The sequence below is a fragment of the Anolis carolinensis genome, chromosome 6 (genome assembly GCF_035594765.1).
Source record: "Anolis carolinensis isolate JA03-04 chromosome 6, rAnoCar3.1.pri, whole genome shotgun sequence".
NCBI lineage: Eukaryota > Metazoa > Chordata > Lepidosauria > Squamata > Dactyloidae > Anolis > Anolis carolinensis.
The window spans coordinates 38,994,724-39,012,765 of NC_085846.1; the positions used below are offsets into that span (position 1 = coordinate 38,994,724).

Here is an 18,042-nt window from a genome sequence, read left to right on the forward strand (position 1 = left end):
CAGTTCAAAGCAGATAATGTGGATTATCTGATATGATAATCTGGATTATACGGCATTGTAGAAGGGGCCTCAGTTTTTCAATAGGTTACATAAAATCTCTGTTTAGTTCCAAACCAACGCAAGTCACTTTCCAGTTTTAATTACAAAAAGTTGGAATGTGTGTTTTCTTAAGCACTATATGGATTTCAAATTGATAGTTTTATTTAAATTGATAATTTTTCATGTTGATGTGATAATTTGACTCAAAATGATGATGATGACTTATTATTATTATTACTATTATTATTTTATTTCTTACCCATCTCTCCCCATGACTCGAGTCAGGTCACAGCACAGTTAAAACACACAAATACTATATAAAAATTCTACAAACACAGTTAATTCAAGTTCAAGAATTCATTAAATAACAGTGGCATAGAAGGTACCGTCTATGTTGTTTCTTATCATCTTATCTTATCATGTAATTACAAGTATATTATCATTGATTAAAGAAACTCCATTTGGTTTATTAACTTTTCAAGAAGAACAGTCCTGTTGAATTCAACGTGTGTTCTAAATCCCTACTCTATCCTACAACTTTTCTTTTCACTAAATACTAGTTTGACCCTGATCTGGCTATATACATATTTCCTTTAGGCAGGGACTGTGCTCGTTCTGACATCTTGCCCTGTTCTATGTCAGCATGTTAGTTGTTATTATGTGTTTTCAAGCCATTTCTGATTTATGATGACTCTAAGGTAAGGCTGTCACAGGGTATTCTGGGACTAAGAATCAAATCCTGGTCTCCGAAGTTGTAGAGAGCCACTACACCACTCTGGCTCTTTTCTATATTATCCTAGTTATACTGTGTTCAGATCAGGATATACTGTGTTGGCTGCCTTAAATAATAAATTTCTTCTCTCTCTGTTCCCCAACAGAAAACAAACTGGATTACTGAAGATGATTTTTACCTTCCATCTCCTCCTCCTGTGGAGACAGAAAAAGGCTTCTCTGATTCACGTAGTCCCTCACCAGAGAGCATAGCTGATGGCCAGCCACTGATACCAAGCAGTGTCCTGGATCGAGATGAGGCTCCCATTTCTTCATCAGAGACCAGCAAATCAAAGTTATCCCCTGAAAAAGAATCCAAGGGCTTTAGTGTTGTTCACCGGAGGCAAATAGGTAAATGTCTTTTTCCTGTGGAGAGATGGGAGGAATGGAAAATATAAGAGTGAAGCACTGTGGTTGTTTAGCAGCATTTGTAGGTGCTGTTTCATTTTCCATGCTATCATAATTTATTGTTCATTAATCACAATAATCACAATAATAATAATTATACCTTATTTGTATTCCGCCCTATCTCCTCGATGGTGGTGCTCATCTCCATTTCAGATTCTATGATTCTATGGTGGTGCTTATCTCCATTTCAGATTCTATGATTCTATGGTGGTGCTCATCTCCATTTCTAAGCCAAAGAGCCTGCGTTGCCCGTAGACGCATCCTAGATCATGTGGCTGGCATGACTGCATGATGTACATAGAGTCATGCACTCCATGGAGTACCTATTGCATGTATTGATCTACTCACATTTACATGTTTTCAAAACTGATGGGTTGGCAGAAGCTGGGGCTAACAGTGGGAGCTCACCCCATTCTGCAGATTCGTACCACTAACCTTCCAGTCAGCAAGTTCAACAGCTCAGCAGTTTAACCCGTTGTACCATCACGGCCCCACTAGAGGGATTTTTTTTTTTGGTGGGAGGCTACAAGTGCTGGAATCTGCCAGTCAGCATCACTAGTGAGATTCTAGAACAGCATTTCTTAATCTAGGGGGGGTCATCAGAGGGGTTGCCAAAGGCCAATATTTTCTGTTGGTCATGGGGGTTCTGTGTGGGAAGTTTGTCCCAATAGTATCGTTGGTGGGGTTCAAGGAGCTCTTTGATTGTAGGTGAACTATAAATCCCATCAACTACAACTCCCAAATGTCAAGAGCTGTTTTCCCCAAACTCCACCAGTTGAGTATTCCACCAGTTGGGCATATTGAGTATTCGTTCCAAGTTTGGTCCAGATACATCATTGTTTGAATTCACAGTGCTCTCTGGATGTAGGTAAACTACAACTCCAAAACTCAAGGACGATGTCCACAAACCTTTCCAGTATTTTCTGTTGGTGATGGGAGTTCTGTGTGCCAAGTTTGTTCAGGTCCATCATTGGTGGAGTTCAGAATGCTCTTTGATTGTAGGTGAACTATAAATCCCAGCAACTACAACTCCAAAATGACAAAATCAACCCCCCCAATCTCACCAAATTTGGGCATATTGGGTATTTGCGCCAAATTTGGTCCAGTGAATAAAAGTATATCCTGCATATCAGATATTTACATTATGATTCATAACAGTTGCAAAATTACAGTTATGAAGTAGCAATGAAAATAATGTTATGGTTGGAGGTCACCACAACATGAGGAGCTGTATTAAGGGGTCGCGGCATTAGGTATTATTATTATTATTATTATTATTATTATTATTAACCCACCCCTGGGGGGGACTCAAAGAGGTTTACAACATAATAAATGGCAAAATTCAATGCCTTACAAATATATAAAAATATATGACATATCTAAATAAAATACATACAACTGTAGATTAAAACCATGAAAACTATAAAATTGTTAAACATAGACATATGCATGAACCATGCTATTACAGCAATTAACATAGATCCCTTCTCTTCCCCCACCACCATCTCAACAGTAGGTTGAGAACAACTGTTACAGGAGCTGTTACCCTAAAGAGGAACTTCTCCATTTTTTCTCTCTACTTCCCCACCCAACTGCAGGTCTTTCCAATCCATTTCGCGGCCTCCTCAAATTGGGGACCTTGGAGCGCCGAGGAGGCATGGGCATCTGGAAGGAGTTCTTCTGTGAGCTCTCGCCCTTGGAGCTGCGTCTCTATGTGGACAGTGAGGAACGTGTGTGTGTGGAGAACTGTTCCCTCCTGAGATGCGAGTCCCTGGGGCAGGCACAGAGTGATGGCCGCTTTGACCTGATCTTCTCGGGCAGACGGCTATGCCTACGGGCAGGCTCCCAAGATGAGGCCGATGACTGGCTGGACCGGCTACATGAGGCCCTCCAGAAGTGTCGGCCTCAGCAGGACGAAGATTGGGAGACTCTTGAGTGCCATGAGGTGATCGAAGATCAGGCCACAAATCCTGCCGAGGGACTGCCTGACAACCCATCCGCCCTCCTGCAGTACAGTGGGACAGGGCAAAATGGCCTTGAATGGGTGTGTCCCTTGGCACCTGAGCTGGATGCAGTCAAAGAGACCATCCTGTACTTGGATACCGAGAGGACATGGACCCCTTTTGTGTTCTCCTTGTCCTTGGAAACCTTGAAGTGCTTCAGAGCCCGGCATGGTGAAAAGACTCTGAGTAATAGCTATGGAGTAGAGACCATCCAGGACATCCTGCCAGATGTGAGCCTGGGGGGTCCCTCCTTCTTCAAGATCATCACCTCAAAAGCGGTGCTGAAGCTGAGAGCAGAGAATGCTGAGGAGGCTGCTGACTGGAGAGACCTGGTCCGTCGGGTGCTGACGTCCTACCTGGAAACAGCCGAGGAAGCCCTGACCCTCGGAGGAAACTTGGACGGGAACTCACAAGTGATCTTGAAGAGCACCGTCAAGGAGAACGGATTCCTCCTCCAGTACCTGGTGGCCATCCCAACGGAAAAGGGACTGGACTGCCAGAGCTTTATCTGTGCAGGTGAGAGTAATATCAGAGTGGGTAACAAAGCAAGAATTGCATTGAAATCAGTGCATACGGATGTTCCATTTCTCAGAATCCCTTCTGCACTTTCATGCCTAGAGCCTTAACAGGGTGAAGTCCATCCTGCAGCCTAACATTGTAGCCTCCTGCAGGTGTGTTGGAGTAGTACACTTTCTATCAAACTTAGCCACTAAGTTTGACACTGCTGGAGAGGCCCTGTTTGTGGAGCCAGTTTGTGGCATCCTTCGATGTCCTTAGACTTTGCTGTTTTTCCTGTGCAGGTTGCTCCAGGCAAATTGGCTTTTCCTTCCCAAGACCCAAGCTGTGCTCATTCACAGGCCTGTATTACTGTGACAACTGCCATCAGGATGACGAGTCGGTGATCCCTTCGCGACTGATTCATAACTGGGACCTTGCAAGGCGTCCGGTATGTCTGGGCAGAGTGGGAGGTATGGGGCACCTGTTGCTGTGACATTCTGCTCCTTCCAAATAGGCAATTCAAATACTGATACTGGATTTAGCTACCTGCATCTGTACCCAGTATAAAGACATGGCATTACACAGTCAAAAATGCAGAATCCGTTTTGTCCTTTAAAATCAATAGTCTAAGAACATATATTATTTGAATGTAACTATTTAGAGCAGTGGTTTTTGAATTTTGGCCCTCCAGATGCTTTGAACTTTGGTTTCTATCATTCCTGACTGGTAGCCGAGCTTCGGTTTTCTAGGAGTTGAATTCCAAAACACCTGATGGAACAGAATTTGGGAACCACTTCTAGTGCATAAATTGTCAGTTGTGGAGTTCCATATTTTAAGATTACTTTTCCTGTCATCCCTGACCATTGTTTATGCCATCTAGCACTGTTATATGCCAGAAAAAAATCATAATAGTTGTCCATCCTGCTTCTTAGATTATGGGATTTGTATTCCAAGACGTTTAGAGTTTACTAGAGGAAGGAAGCATCGAGGTCTTGGTTTGTCTTTTGATGGGTTCAGTTTCTAGCCTCTTCTTCAGTCCAGCTCTCACAAATTCACCTTCTGTGTTGTTGAAGGCTTTTATGGCCAGGATCACAAGGTTGTTGTTTTCTGGGCTGTATGGCCATGTTCCAGAAGTAAAAAACATACAACAACCTTTTAAAATTCACCTTCCGTTTCTTTTCATACTGGCAGGCAAATGAGAAAGTGGAAAAGCATTTGATCAAATATTAGTTAGCACTGATTTGTTGTCATAGTATTTTCAAATCTATAATAAACCTAAGGCAACTCTATTATGAGATTTTTCTGGGCAAGATTTGTTCAGTGGTGGCTTATTTTAGCCTTCATCTGGAGCTCAAAGAATGCGATTTGCCTAAAGTTACCCAATGAGCTCCCATGGCCAAGCAGGGATTTGAACCCTGGTCTCCAGAATCCTAGTTCCACACTCAAACCATTATACCATGCTGGCTCTCAGCATTGATAGGCATTATCTGGCTGGACTTAATCCCTGACCATGCTACTATCCCTTTCCCTTGTTATGTCATGTCTTCATTATATTGTAAGCTTGATGGCAGGGAACAGTTTTGTTGTTATTTTACTTGTAAAGCACTATATATAATGATGGGGTGCTTTATAAATAAATTATGATGACAGTGATTTCCACCTAGTGGAAAAGGTGGGTACTAGGCAGAACACAGAAGTAATACAAACTAACTACAGAACTGGACATGGGAGACTTACTTTAAAGCAGTGGCTCCCAACCTTTGGGCCTCCAGGTGTTTTGGATTTCAACTCCCATAGTTCCAAACAGCTGGTAAGCTGACTAGGATTTCTGGGAGTTGAAGTCCAAAACACCTAGAGGCCCAAAGGTTAGGAACCACTGCTTTAAAGAGAGCAAGTAAGAAATGCAGATTTTGTCATCCATTCATATGTTTTGCAGGAACAATAACTCTAGATGTTCTTGGAGTCAGCTCCTGTCAGCCACACCACATGATTAATGGGGTAAAAAATGGCAGTTTAGCACTGCAGCGACATCTCAGAGACTCGCACATTACCTGCTTTACAGAGTGTTCCCATCTAACCCCTTTCCTTAGGTCTGTCGTCAAGCTGTCAAGTTCCTGAACCAAATTCGCAACCAGCCTTTGATTGACTTGAAGTTGGTGAATGAGACCCTGTATGATCATGTGGACCACATGAGAAATGTCTACCGACGCCGGGAGCAGCTGAAACTCCTTGGGGACTACCTTGTCCTTTGCCGCAGTGGGGCCCTGAAGGAGATCACAAAGAGGTGAATCTTCATTGGGTAGAAAGCCACCCTTACTCTTGATTTACACCTACTCTAGACTTTTCTCTACTATTGGTTTCCCCCCCTAAGAAGACAAGGAAGGTAACCCATCATACAAAATACTTTGTGTATTCTATCAGTTATTTTTATTCCTCTCCCTTATTCACAAAGGTGCGAAAGTGTGGTGTAGTGATGTGAGTGCTGGGCTAGAACTCCAAGAGATTAGAATTTGAATCAAGTCATACTTCCTCAGTCCAAGCAGAAGGTAATAGATCTTGCCAAGAGGACCCTATGCTTGGTTCATCATATGTCAAGAGTCACATAAGAACCACAATTCACAAAGGCTTAAATCTATTACTCGCAAGTAAAGTTGACCCATTTAAGTAGTGGTGGGCAAGTTCTTCAATATGATGAGCCCCTTTTCAGTTTATTCACAAGTTCAAGGAGGAAGATGAGCTTGACTCATTCCTTGTTGCAAGGGAGCAAATTCTGTTACCTCAATTGAATTTGATCCCAAAACATTTGACCTTTGCCCAGCAGAGATGAGAAATTCTGCCCAATTCACTTTCTTCTCCATACACTTTATAAAAAAACTTCCAAGTGCTTTCTATTCCAAATATGTGATTTTGATGAATTCTTCATAAACGAACTGATACAAAACTTTCATCCATCTGTAAGGGGCAAATTCAATAGGTACAGCTGTTTGCAGGCAGAATTGTGTGCGTTAAAGTAGTTTCCAACTTAAGACGACCCTTAGGCAAACTTATCATAGGGTTTTCTTGGGAACATTTGTTCAGAAGGGGATTGTCTTTGGCTTCTTCTGAAGCTGAGAGAATATGATTTGGATGACGTCACCCAGTGCATTTCAATGGCCTAGTGGGGATTCAAACATTGGTCTTCAGAATCATAGCCCAACACTCAAACCACTTCACTATGTGGCTTTCTACCATCAACCTGCAAGAAAATTTATACATTTTTGTAATACTTAGTGGAAAAAGAATCAAGACACACTGCCACAAAAGTGGGCAGCCTCTGTGAGATGTTCCCACTTGTTGCACAATTGCATTTTTGCAAAAAAAAAAAAAAAAAAAAAAAAAAAAACGGCTTACCTTGTAGCCTGATATGAAAATATTGGTTTTTTGATGTCTGGTCAAGAGTTGTTGGTGGAGCACTTGGTTCCAATCAAAATTTGGTAAAGTTACTTCTTTGGCACATTTTAAACCACAGGGTTCCATTAGATGTCCATAAAGCCTGGATCTCTTTAGTGTAGAGGTCCTGCTAGAAAAGTGAGTGTGTAATACATCAATAATTGAATTTGTCTACAACTAAACTGTTCTAGAATCTCACCTCATCAAAACACAAGTGGTTTCATAGTCTTGTAATAAATAAGAAAGAGATAAATAAAGAGAAAAAATGAGAAAGAGCTAAAGAGATCAAATATCTCCTGAGCAAGACAAGCTGAAAACATGAGAAAAATAGAGGAAGCAATGAACAGAGCTTAGAAAAGTTACCCTTCCATATGTTAATTCACATAATCTCCTAACCACCAAGAGTGTTGTAATCCAAAAAAAATCAGTTTCCCAAAATTCCACTACAAAATATGGCTCCATTAAAATGTGTCTTAATAGAACTAGTTGCTAGCCAAATATCTGGAGTGGGCACAAAAACCAGAGATGCAGGGCAAGAAGATTGGGAAAAATAGTCTGTGGAGGCTTACAGTGGTCTAGAACAGTGATTCCCAACCTTTGGTCCTCCAGGTGTTTTGTACTTCAATTCCCAGAAATCCCAGCCAGTTTAACAGTTGTTAGAAATTGTGGGAGCTGAAGTTCAAATTACCTGGAGGACCAGAGGTTGGGAAACACTGGACTAGAAGCTGCAGAAATAGTGTGGAGCAGAGCTTGAAAACGGTATTTCTGGACTACAGCTCCCAGAATCCCTCACTGATAGTCCAAAACTACATTTTTCAAAGTTCTAATGAACTGCAACTGTCCTTAGTTTTCTGGCCTTGCAAACCATTTACTGAACCCTCCTTCTGGCATCAAGATCCTGCGGCTTCTCTACATAATTCTCTATTTCACACTTTCCAGTTTTCTTTGGAGAACATGATAGGCAACCTTCATACGCTCTTACTGATGCTCCCCATTTTTGTGTGCTCTTTCTGCAGGTTGGATCACCGGCACTATCTCCTGGAATGTCCCCATAAATACAGTGTGGCTGACCTGAGGCAGGTATGAGCTCTGGAAGGGGGGGGGGGGCTTCTTAAATGAGAGGCAGGCAGAGGAAATCATCCCCATCTCCCTCCAAACAGGGCAGCCCAAACCGCATACAGCAAGCCCCACATAGATGAACCAGCACACTTCAGATTCTAATGGGCTGCAAGAAGAAGAAGGAATCACTACTCTCTTGTGAAACTGGTCTATGTATGCTCAGAGACAGTTGTTTCCTCTGTGGTTTCGCACTTTCCAGGGGAGATTTGAAACTGAGGCAAGGGGAGGGGTAAACCTTGACTCCAGAGAGGTTTGCACTGGTGCTGTCTCCGAAATGTGCCAGATTTGCACCAGGCTTTTATCTTTGTAGTGTATAGTACAATTGTTATATTCTTTGTGATTCCTAAAGAAGAAAGTGTAAAGTAAGTTTGTGAAGTTGTATATGCATAGCCCCTGCTCCCAGGATTCCATAGAATTGGGCCGTGTGTGTGTTGTGTGTATATGTGTATATATGTGTGTGTATGTGTGTATACACACACACACACATTACCAGTTCTATATGCATATTTACCCCCTTCCCATTCATAGATTCTGCACGTATGGGCTCCATGCATAGCTTCAATATACCCCCCTCCCCAATCCAAGAAGCAAAGCATGAATTTGCCATTTTATATAGGGATTACAGCATCCACTTGTTGGTATATAGTTGGAATTAATCCCTAGCAGAAACAATGGCGTACTGCATATACATTTGTATTGTTGGAGACATATTGTAGTGGTCCATGTCTTTAATCAGTAAAGCTGTTCTCTCTCTCTGTGGTAATATCAGAAGGGCTGCCTTGTTGTACACAAATTCATTGGCATAATGATATCCCAACTATCTATGAAATGTTATAGGAATGGAAGTAGGAATGGAAAATATTCAACTTATGGTGAAACATAAAGTTTGTTGAATGTCATGAAAACCAGATGAGAAGAAATGTAGATTAATGAAAATCTTCAATTTGTGATTTTTCCTGTACAACATTTGATTGGGTTTTCTACACAGAAAATAACATTTCTGTTCTGTAATGTGATTTCCTGTGCAGAATATGTTTATGGCACAATGAGTCCTCAACGAACTGCATTTTCTGCACACAAGTATCTTCTGTGGTCAAAAATGTAATGCTGTCCGAATCCTATTAGTAGTATTAGAGTAGACAAAATGAATCAGTGGGATTTACTTACATGTTGACTTACAGTTCAATAATGTTATGTAACAAAATTTGACAAAATTTCTGTTCCTGGTTTGAAAGTGTTATTTCCTGTTTAATTGTGCGGTACTGACTTTGAAAGTGGTTGTTATACTCCAGAAACTTCATTTTTGTGGCTGCCACAAACTATGTTGAATTGGTTATAAGATATTCACTTTAAAATTATAGGAAAATGTGTTGAAGGATGTCCCGCAAAAACAAAGTTTAATAAACTTTGTTTCTATTTTTATGATAGACCCAATTAGAAAATGACATTTATAACCCAAGAACAAAAATCATGTTGCATAGTGTAATTAGTTCCATGGCTCTACTCCAGTTAAACTAACCAATAGGGTTCAGGCTGTTTTCAGCACAAAAAAATAGGTTCTGCAAATATTGTGTGGAATAAATCCTAAACCACAAATAATCCTCAAAAACAACTCAGCTTTCTAAAACTTTCTTGCAATGGGAGTAACATTGTCAAGATTGTTCATTGTTTCCTTTGAGAATAAAGTTAGTGAAGAATCACGTCTCAATTGAAAAGCAGGATGACCATATTGTAGATAAGATCAATATCTTAGGGCCCTTCCACACTGTTTATATCCGAGGATCTGATCCCAGATTATCTGCTTTATACTGGAATATATGAGTCTACACTGCCAGATAGCCTGGGATAAACAGATAATCTGGGATCAGATCCTAGGATATAGGGGCAGCATGGAAGGGCCTTTAGATCAGGTAGCTGGACATTGCCTTGTGTTTTCATGAATAAGATCCTTTCTTTACTCTCCCCATCCCAGATGAGCTACTAATATTCCTCAATTCTTAGATTGCAGATGGCATATTTGAGACATTCCTCCAATCTCTGATTCAGTTTGCCTCCCACCATGTCTACAACTGTGACCTTTGCACTCAGAGGGGTTTCATCTGCCAGATCTGCAACAGCAACGACATCATCTTCCCCTTCGAATTTGACACAACTACTAGGTGAGCATCACCCATCACCCACCCATATTTTCAAGGAGACTGGATTTTTGTTATTTAAGATACAGGGCAGTGAGGGTTTTCCCAGTGCATTTACCATGTCATGAAGGATCACTATGATAGTCAGGAAACAAACACTATAAATGAAGGAGTGATTCATGTACAGCAGAGGTGAGCAAAAGCCATGAATTGTGGCTTCTCCCCAGGAGACCTGAGAGAGCTACCGCATCAGCCATGTCATCACACTCCTCTTTCTTTTTGTACTTTGCTAAAATAGATATTCCACATGGATACTTCTGTTTACCTTCTATAAGACAGTTTAAGTCCAAGAGAGGCTTTTCCCAACCAAGAAATGAATCAGAAATTGTTTTATTTAATTAAAGTATTAAGCTCAAAATGAGCCCACCGTGGCACAGTGGGTTAAACCTCTGAGCTGCTGAACTTGCTGACCAAAAAGTTGATAGTTCGAATCCAGGGATGGGGGTGAGCTCCTGCTGTTAGCCCCAGCTTCTGCCATCCTAGCAGTTCGAAAACATGCAAATGTGAATAGATCAATAGGTACCGCTCCAGTGGGAAGGTAACAGCCCGGGGGCTGTGGCGCAGACGGGAGAGCAATGAGTCACTGACCAGGAGGTCATAAGTTCGAGGCCCGCTCGGAGCTATGTTTGTTTGTCTTTGTCCTGTGTTAAAAAGGCATTGAATGTTTGCATAATATGTGTAATATGATCCGCCCTGAGTCCCCTTCGGGGTGAGAAGGGCGGAATATAAATAACAGCGCTCCATGCAGTCATGCTGGCCACATGACCTTGGAGGTGTCTACGGACAACGCTAGCTCTTTGGCTTAGAAATGGAGCTGAGCACCACCCTCCAGAGCTGGACACGACTAGACTTAATTTCAGGGGAAAATCTTGACTTTTACTTATTAAGCTCAAAAATAAACTTTGGAGGTCCCTGTAATCCACAGGACATACTTTCCCCACCTCTGGTGTGAAACAGCGTTGAACTATGTATTACGTATATTTTCTTCAAATATATTGGGTGTATCTACGTACACTGTAGTATTAATGTAGTTTGACACCACATTAACTGTCATGGCTCAGTGCTATGGATTCATGGGAGTTTTTAGCCTTCTCTGCAAAAGAATGTTGGTGACTCACCAAACCACAACTCCCAGGATTCCATAGCATTGAAGCATAGCAGTTAAAGTGGTATCGAACTGCGTTAATTCAAAGTTTGCATCAGGCATGGGCAAACTTTGGCCCTCCTGTTGTTTTGGACTTCAGCTCCCACAATTCCTAACAGCCAGTAAACTGGCTGCAATTTCTGGGAGTTGAAGTCCAAAACACCTAGAGGGCCAAAGTTTTCCCATGTCTGGTGTAGATGCACCCATTGTTTCTAATTTGAGGAAGATGGTGACTTAGAAAACAAAGGGAGGCATTCCTCAGTGCCGCCTTCCACTGTGGACAGCCAAGATACTGGAAAGAATTCAGGCACCTCCTTAAACCAGTTTTCAAATTCTGTAATTTCCGCTTCCTGCACCTCATCTTGGAAAACTGTAGTTCTGGAGAAGCACAGTTGGGTGGCAGCCAGGGAGCTCATTTCATTGAAGTTTGCTGGCCTCTCCTTTCTGGTTGTGCATGGAAGCAGGAAGAGTGCCTCCTTGCTGGGATGACAGTGTTTCCTGTGGTCTGAGTCAATGTGTTTATGCTGAGCAGCAGGATGTGCCTGGTGCATGCCTGACAATGGCTCCGAGGTGCACATTTATTCTGTCTGGAGGCAGCAACAGGCCCTTCCTGAATTTTCCTACTCACAGGTGGCGGGCAGCCTGTGGTCATTTCCTCTTGCACACCTGGTCTTCTGCAAAAGAACACAAAGCTACACACCTCTCTTGTGTGCATGTGTGAGACTGGTTCTACACTGCCAAATAATGCAGTTTGAACTGCATTATACGGTCAGTGTAGACCCATATAGTGCAAGTCAGTGCAATTCAAACTGCATTATTTGGCAGTGTAGATCCTCAGAAAGAGAGAAAAAGATTTCAAGGTGTGTGTCGATTGTTGGTTCAGGAGATAAGCATACTGAAATCTTGACCTAATAATGCCACTGTTTTAATTTTACTGAATTTTTGCAACTCTTACCTGTATTTTCTTCCTGCTCTTGTTCATGCAAAGACTCTGTTCTTTGCACAGAAATGCATGCACATTTTTACATATTGCCCCATATCTGTATTTTTATTTATGCTTCTCATTAGATTTACATATTTTCCCCAGTTACCAAAAGGGAGGTTTCTAAATATATACATCTTCAATTGTGTGTATTTTGTTTTGTCATAATGTGCACATTATTTCACCCAAATGCCCATAAGGTGTGAATTAGTGAGGCGGAGTATATTTTATTAATTGACTTACCTATTTTATTGAATGTATATTTCAAAAGGAAATCTTGAGAGTGAGTCACAAGAAACACAAAAATTGTACTGTTTAATCCACATATGTCAAATGTAAGGCCTGCAGGCCAAATCTGGCCTGCCACCTCATTTTATTTGGCCTGCAAAGCATTCAATACAGGGGCAATATAGCGACATTTCTACAACCTTTAAGGCCGATATGGTCCTCAGTGAAAGTAAGGTTGACACCCTGGGGGAAAGGGTGTCCACTGCATTCCAGTTTTGCAACTCCTTTTTTTTTTAAAAAAAAATTATTACGTGTGATAATGATGTACAGAATGTAAGCAAAGACATCTAAAGAGAATCAAGTACACATAATTATGCCATTCCCCCAAACCCCCCTCCCATGAACCACCAACCATGACTTCTGACACCACTCAGTGTGAAACTAATATCGCAAAAAAATCTACTCTTATCTTGCATTAATAAATTCTCCTTGTGACTACTTTAAAGTCTATTTTAACTTCCTTTCTAGATATCCAAATGCAAGCCTCCATTTCCTAGCAAAGTCTTCATTACTTCCTGTCCGAGTGCCATTGCAGATCTTAGCCGTTTGGATATACAGTAGAGTCTCACTTATCCAAGCCTCGCTTATCCAAGCCTCTGGATAATCCAAGTCATTTTTGTAGTCAATGTTTTCAATATATCGTGATATTTTGGTGCTAAATTCGTAAATACAGTAATTACAACATAACATTACTACGTATTGAACTACTTTTTCTGTCAAATTTGTTGTATAACATGAAGTTTTGGTGCTTAATTTGTAAAATCATAACCTAATTTGATGTTTAATGGGCTTTTCCTTAATCCCTCCTTATTATCCAAGATATTCGCTTATCCAAGCTTCTGCCGGCCCGTTTAGCTTGGATAAGTGAGACTCTACTGTACTCTGATAATTTTTCTTTCCAGTCCCTTAGAAGTTACTCATTTTCCCCTTTCCAAGATTTCGTTATTATTATTCTTGCTGCAATGAAACTATATCGACAGATTTCTATATCTTCTTTCCTAATTCTTTCAATAACCATATAAGAGGCACATTTCTGGATTTTTCCTAGCCTTTTTATTTGTTTCTTTAATCACTTTTCCCCAAAATGTTTGTGCCAACTTACATATCTACCAGACATGGAAGAAGGTAACTTTCTGTAATGTACATTTCCAATATTCCCCTCAGTGAGATTTATCTATTTTAGCTCATACCTCAGGTGTTATATATCTTCTATAAAATATTTTATACATATTCTCTCTAACTGATCCCAATATTGAAAATTTAAATCCCCTTTTCCATAAATATTCCCAATTATCCCACTCAATATTTTTCCCTAAATCTTTATCCCACAAGATCATCATTGTTTTTATTCGGTTTATATCTTCTAAATCAGTGGTTCCCAACCAGTGGCCCATGGACCACCAGTGGTCCATAAAAACTAAAATATGGTCTGCAAAACATATAAAAATGTAAACATTTATTCATTTTAATGAATCCGTTGCTACATGAGCAGCACCGGCAAATAGGGCATCGGGTGGGTGCAGAAGGCCGCAAGGAGAGCAAGCAATAGACACTACGTGTCACGTACTAATGCCACTCAGTGTCAGTCACTTGCGTGCATTCTTTTGTCTTGCTCGGCTGTTTAGTTATTTGATGGCTGCAATAGTTTTACTGACTGTGAGTCCTCGATATTCATATTAATTTTGACTTATTTAATGATAGTTGAAATTAATTTCAATTGTTATGAAAAAGGCAATTGAAGAAGAGGAGTTTTGGTGTAAAAAGCATTTTTTATACTAAAATTCGAGGAATCACCTTGCGCTATCTTATGCTCTTCTCCACAACTTATTTATGCAAACAAGGGTTTTCTGCTTTACTGGTAATTAAAAACAAGTCCAGGAATCGATTGAAAGTAAGTGATGATATGCGTGTAGCTTTGAGCAATAATATTAGCACCAGGATTACCCAACTTGTAAAGAAAATGCAAGCTCAAAAATCACATTGATGCAAACCAAATTTAATTTTCTTTTCTATATTATAATAGTACTCTTAATTCATGTTACTATTAAAATTAACAAATATGTTTAAAGTGTTGATTAAAGTTTATTTTAGATTAACACCATTTTATTATTCTTGAACCTTGTGGTCCTGGTAACAACAAAAAAATCAAAGTGGTCCCTGGTAAAAAAAAAAAAGATTGGGAATCACAGTTCAAAATTATACTCTAATATGTATCTATTTTGCAACTCCTAAAACCTTGCACCCACTTCCTTTATTATAAAATATCACAGAATCGTGTTCCAAACATGGAAAAATATGCAAAAATCCCCCGCCCACACACACACACAACTCCTTCCAAATAGCTTTATTTTGATCAGTCCCTCCCATCACTTTCAGTCACTATTTTGAGAGAGACTCTGAAGAAAAATACCACTATTTGGCACTGGTGTGTGTGTGTGTGTGTGTGAAACTTGCAGCAAGTTTGGGGGGGGGGGGTTAAATTGTCCAGTGTGCTATCTGAGGATGATGGATGTTGCAATCCAGTATGTCTAGAGCTTGGTAGAAAATATCCTTATCAAGTCCCGCGACCACCACCCAAATCCCTTAAATGTCCTGTGAATCACTGCTGTGATTGACACTATCCTTTTCCCTCTTTTCTTCACAGATGTAGTGAATGCAAAACCGTCTTCCACAGTAGCTGCAAAATCAGTGCTAGTTTCTGCCCTCGCTGCATTCGCCGGCAAAAATATCAGCAGAGCCTGCAAGACCCTCCCTGTGGGGACAACAGTCCTTGAATCGGTATGGGTCCTGGTCACAGGTAACCCGGAAAAAGTGACAACAGGCCAAGCTCTGAGGCTAAGGAAGATCTTCTTGCGACCACTCATCTAACACAGCAGTAACCACATATCTTCTCACAGACTCTGTGAGACAGACTACCGCTATTGAGAAGGGGCCCAACAAGGTCAAGTCGGAAGAAGTAGGGAGACTTCACTGTTCCTATCTCTTGCCTCCTGGAGCTATTTTCTCTCCCACGAGCTTCACCATCACCTGCTTTTCCAGGAACCACATACTTGTCTTGTGTGTAGCTGTTGCTGGATATGTATGACACAAGGACTCCCTGAAGTTTTAGTGGACACATCCTGATTTAAAACACGGGAAGAGTGAGTGGATTTTATTTGGTTTTTTTAAAAAACAAACATTTTAATGCACTTTGTAGCAGAGTTCTTGTGCCTTCTGCACTTTACAGGCTCCCCCTGAAATGCCACGTGCCAAACAGCTGCTGAATCCTCCGGGAACACATTCCACCCTCCTGCCAGTCGGTCTTCTCCTTAACGCAAAGTGACCTTCGTAGAAATAACAAACCACTCTTCATCCTTCTTTTTTTAACGCTAATTCAATGGATTCCAGAGATAATTTTTTATTTTCCTTTTAATCTTCTATGCAGATAATTAAAATTTATTTAATAAAGAATGAACTTGTGCATGCATCTTATTTCCTAACAACTACTGTACTGAGTTGCTGTGAGTTTTCCGAGCTGTATGGCCATGTTCCAGAAGCATTCTCTCTTTTGACTTTTCACCCACATCTATGGAAGGCATCCTCAGAGGTTGTGAGGTCTGTTGGAAACTAGGCAAGTAGGGTTTAAATATCTGTGGAATGTCCAAGGTGGGAGAAAGAGCTCTTATTTGAGGCAAGTGTGAATGTTGCAATTTACCACCTTGATTAGCATTGAATAGTCTTGCAGTTTTTAAAGCCTGGCTGCTTCCTGCCTGGGGGAATCCTTTGTTGGGAGGTGATTAGCTGGCCCTGATTTTTTCTTGTCTGGAATTCCCCTGTTTTTGAGTGTTGTTCTTTATTTAGTGTCTTGATTTTAGCATTTTTTAATACTGGTAGCCAAATTTTGTTCATTTTCATGGTTTTCCTCCTTTCTGTTGAGCACCGCCTCCAGAAAGCTGGAGATGAAAGGGGAAGCTTTTACCTTTGTTCTGTGTATTTGTATAATAGTAATAATAATAATAATAATAATAATAATAATAATAATAATAATAATAATAATGCACTTTATTTCTATACCACCCTATCTCCCCGAGGGGACTCAGGTCTGTTTACAACAGAAAATTGGCAAACATTCAATGCCGGCATAACATAACAAAACAGATCAAATCATAAACAATAAACAAAATCAGGTGTACTTATAGGTGTCATTGTTATTCCAGTGTATTAAAGGCATTGAATGTTTGCCTATCTGTGTATGTTGTAATCTGCTCTGAGTCCCCTCGGGGAGATAGGGCGGAAATATAAATAAAGTGCATTATTATTATTATTATTATTATTATTATTATTATTATTATTATTATTATGTGGATAGTGTAACATGGAAAATGCCTGTTGTAAATCTGAAGAGTTCTGAGTTCCAGTCCTGTGAATTTGAGGGATGCGACTATATTGGAAAGCTTGGTTATAAACAATAGATTTTGTAGTTTTTCCTGGGTGGAAACTGGAAGTGGGTTTTCAATACATTGTGGCACTTAGAAGTCCATTGTACAAAGATTCTGATGAATACAATGATGTCTTGCAGGTATTAGTGCATATTTGCATGCTTTGTGGAGTTTTCTGTGCAGTTTTAAGATGAAATTTGGCCCCCAAAACATGGTGTGGACTTCAAAAATCATATGCAAGTTGCACTTTCCCTACCCTGATTTAGAGGCATGGTGCAGGAAGGGTGGATAAAAGATGACAGAATGTGATGTAATGGTTAAAATAGATGTCTGGAAAGTAACAAGAGGCAAATTCAAACTAAATGATCATGATGTTCTCTTAGGGTGTAGCCACCCTGCAGAATTATAACAATTTGACACCACTTTACTATAACTCAATGCTGTAGCATATTGAGATTTGTAGTTTGTTGTGGCACCAGAGATCTCTGACAGGGAATTATTATTATTATTATTATTGACACAACGACGTTGTATGACACAGCAAACAAGATAGACGTGCTGGATTTCGTTTCACAAAACCACAACTCGAACACTTCCCAAGTGTCTAGGACTGTGTGATGTATTTTCGGATGATGCATGCAGATCCCAGCAGGGTGGCCTTTTGCAGTTGGCAGATCGTAATTTTGTCAATGTCTATTGTTTCCAAATGCCGGCTGAGATCTTTTGGCACGGCACCCAGTGTGCCCAT

At 40.5% G+C, this 18,042-nt stretch overlaps 1 protein-coding gene across 5 annotated transcripts in view; it reads left to right on the forward strand.

The window, feature by feature from the left end:
- The window catches only part of plekhm1 (pleckstrin homology and RUN domain containing M1), a 45,579-nt gene extending 29,253 nt beyond the window's left edge, over window positions 1-16,326 (forward strand). For all 5 annotated transcript variants that reach the window (XM_008113199.3, XM_008113200.3, XM_008113202.3 and 2 more), the window contains 7 exons: window positions 918-1,161; window positions 2,817-3,737; window positions 4,022-4,167; window positions 5,810-6,003; window positions 8,165-8,228; window positions 10,269-10,426; window positions 15,521-16,326. In XM_008113199.3, the coding sequence (XP_008111406.2) occupies window positions 918-1,161; window positions 2,817-3,737; window positions 4,022-4,167; window positions 5,810-6,003; window positions 8,165-8,228; window positions 10,269-10,426; window positions 15,521-15,650 (1,857 nt within the window). In that variant the 3' untranslated portion in view covers window positions 15,651-16,326. The remainder of the gene's footprint in view (window positions 1-917; window positions 1,162-2,816; window positions 3,738-4,021; window positions 4,168-5,809; window positions 6,004-8,164; window positions 8,229-10,268; window positions 10,427-15,520) is intronic.
- Window positions 16,327-18,042: the final 1,716 nt, after the last annotated feature.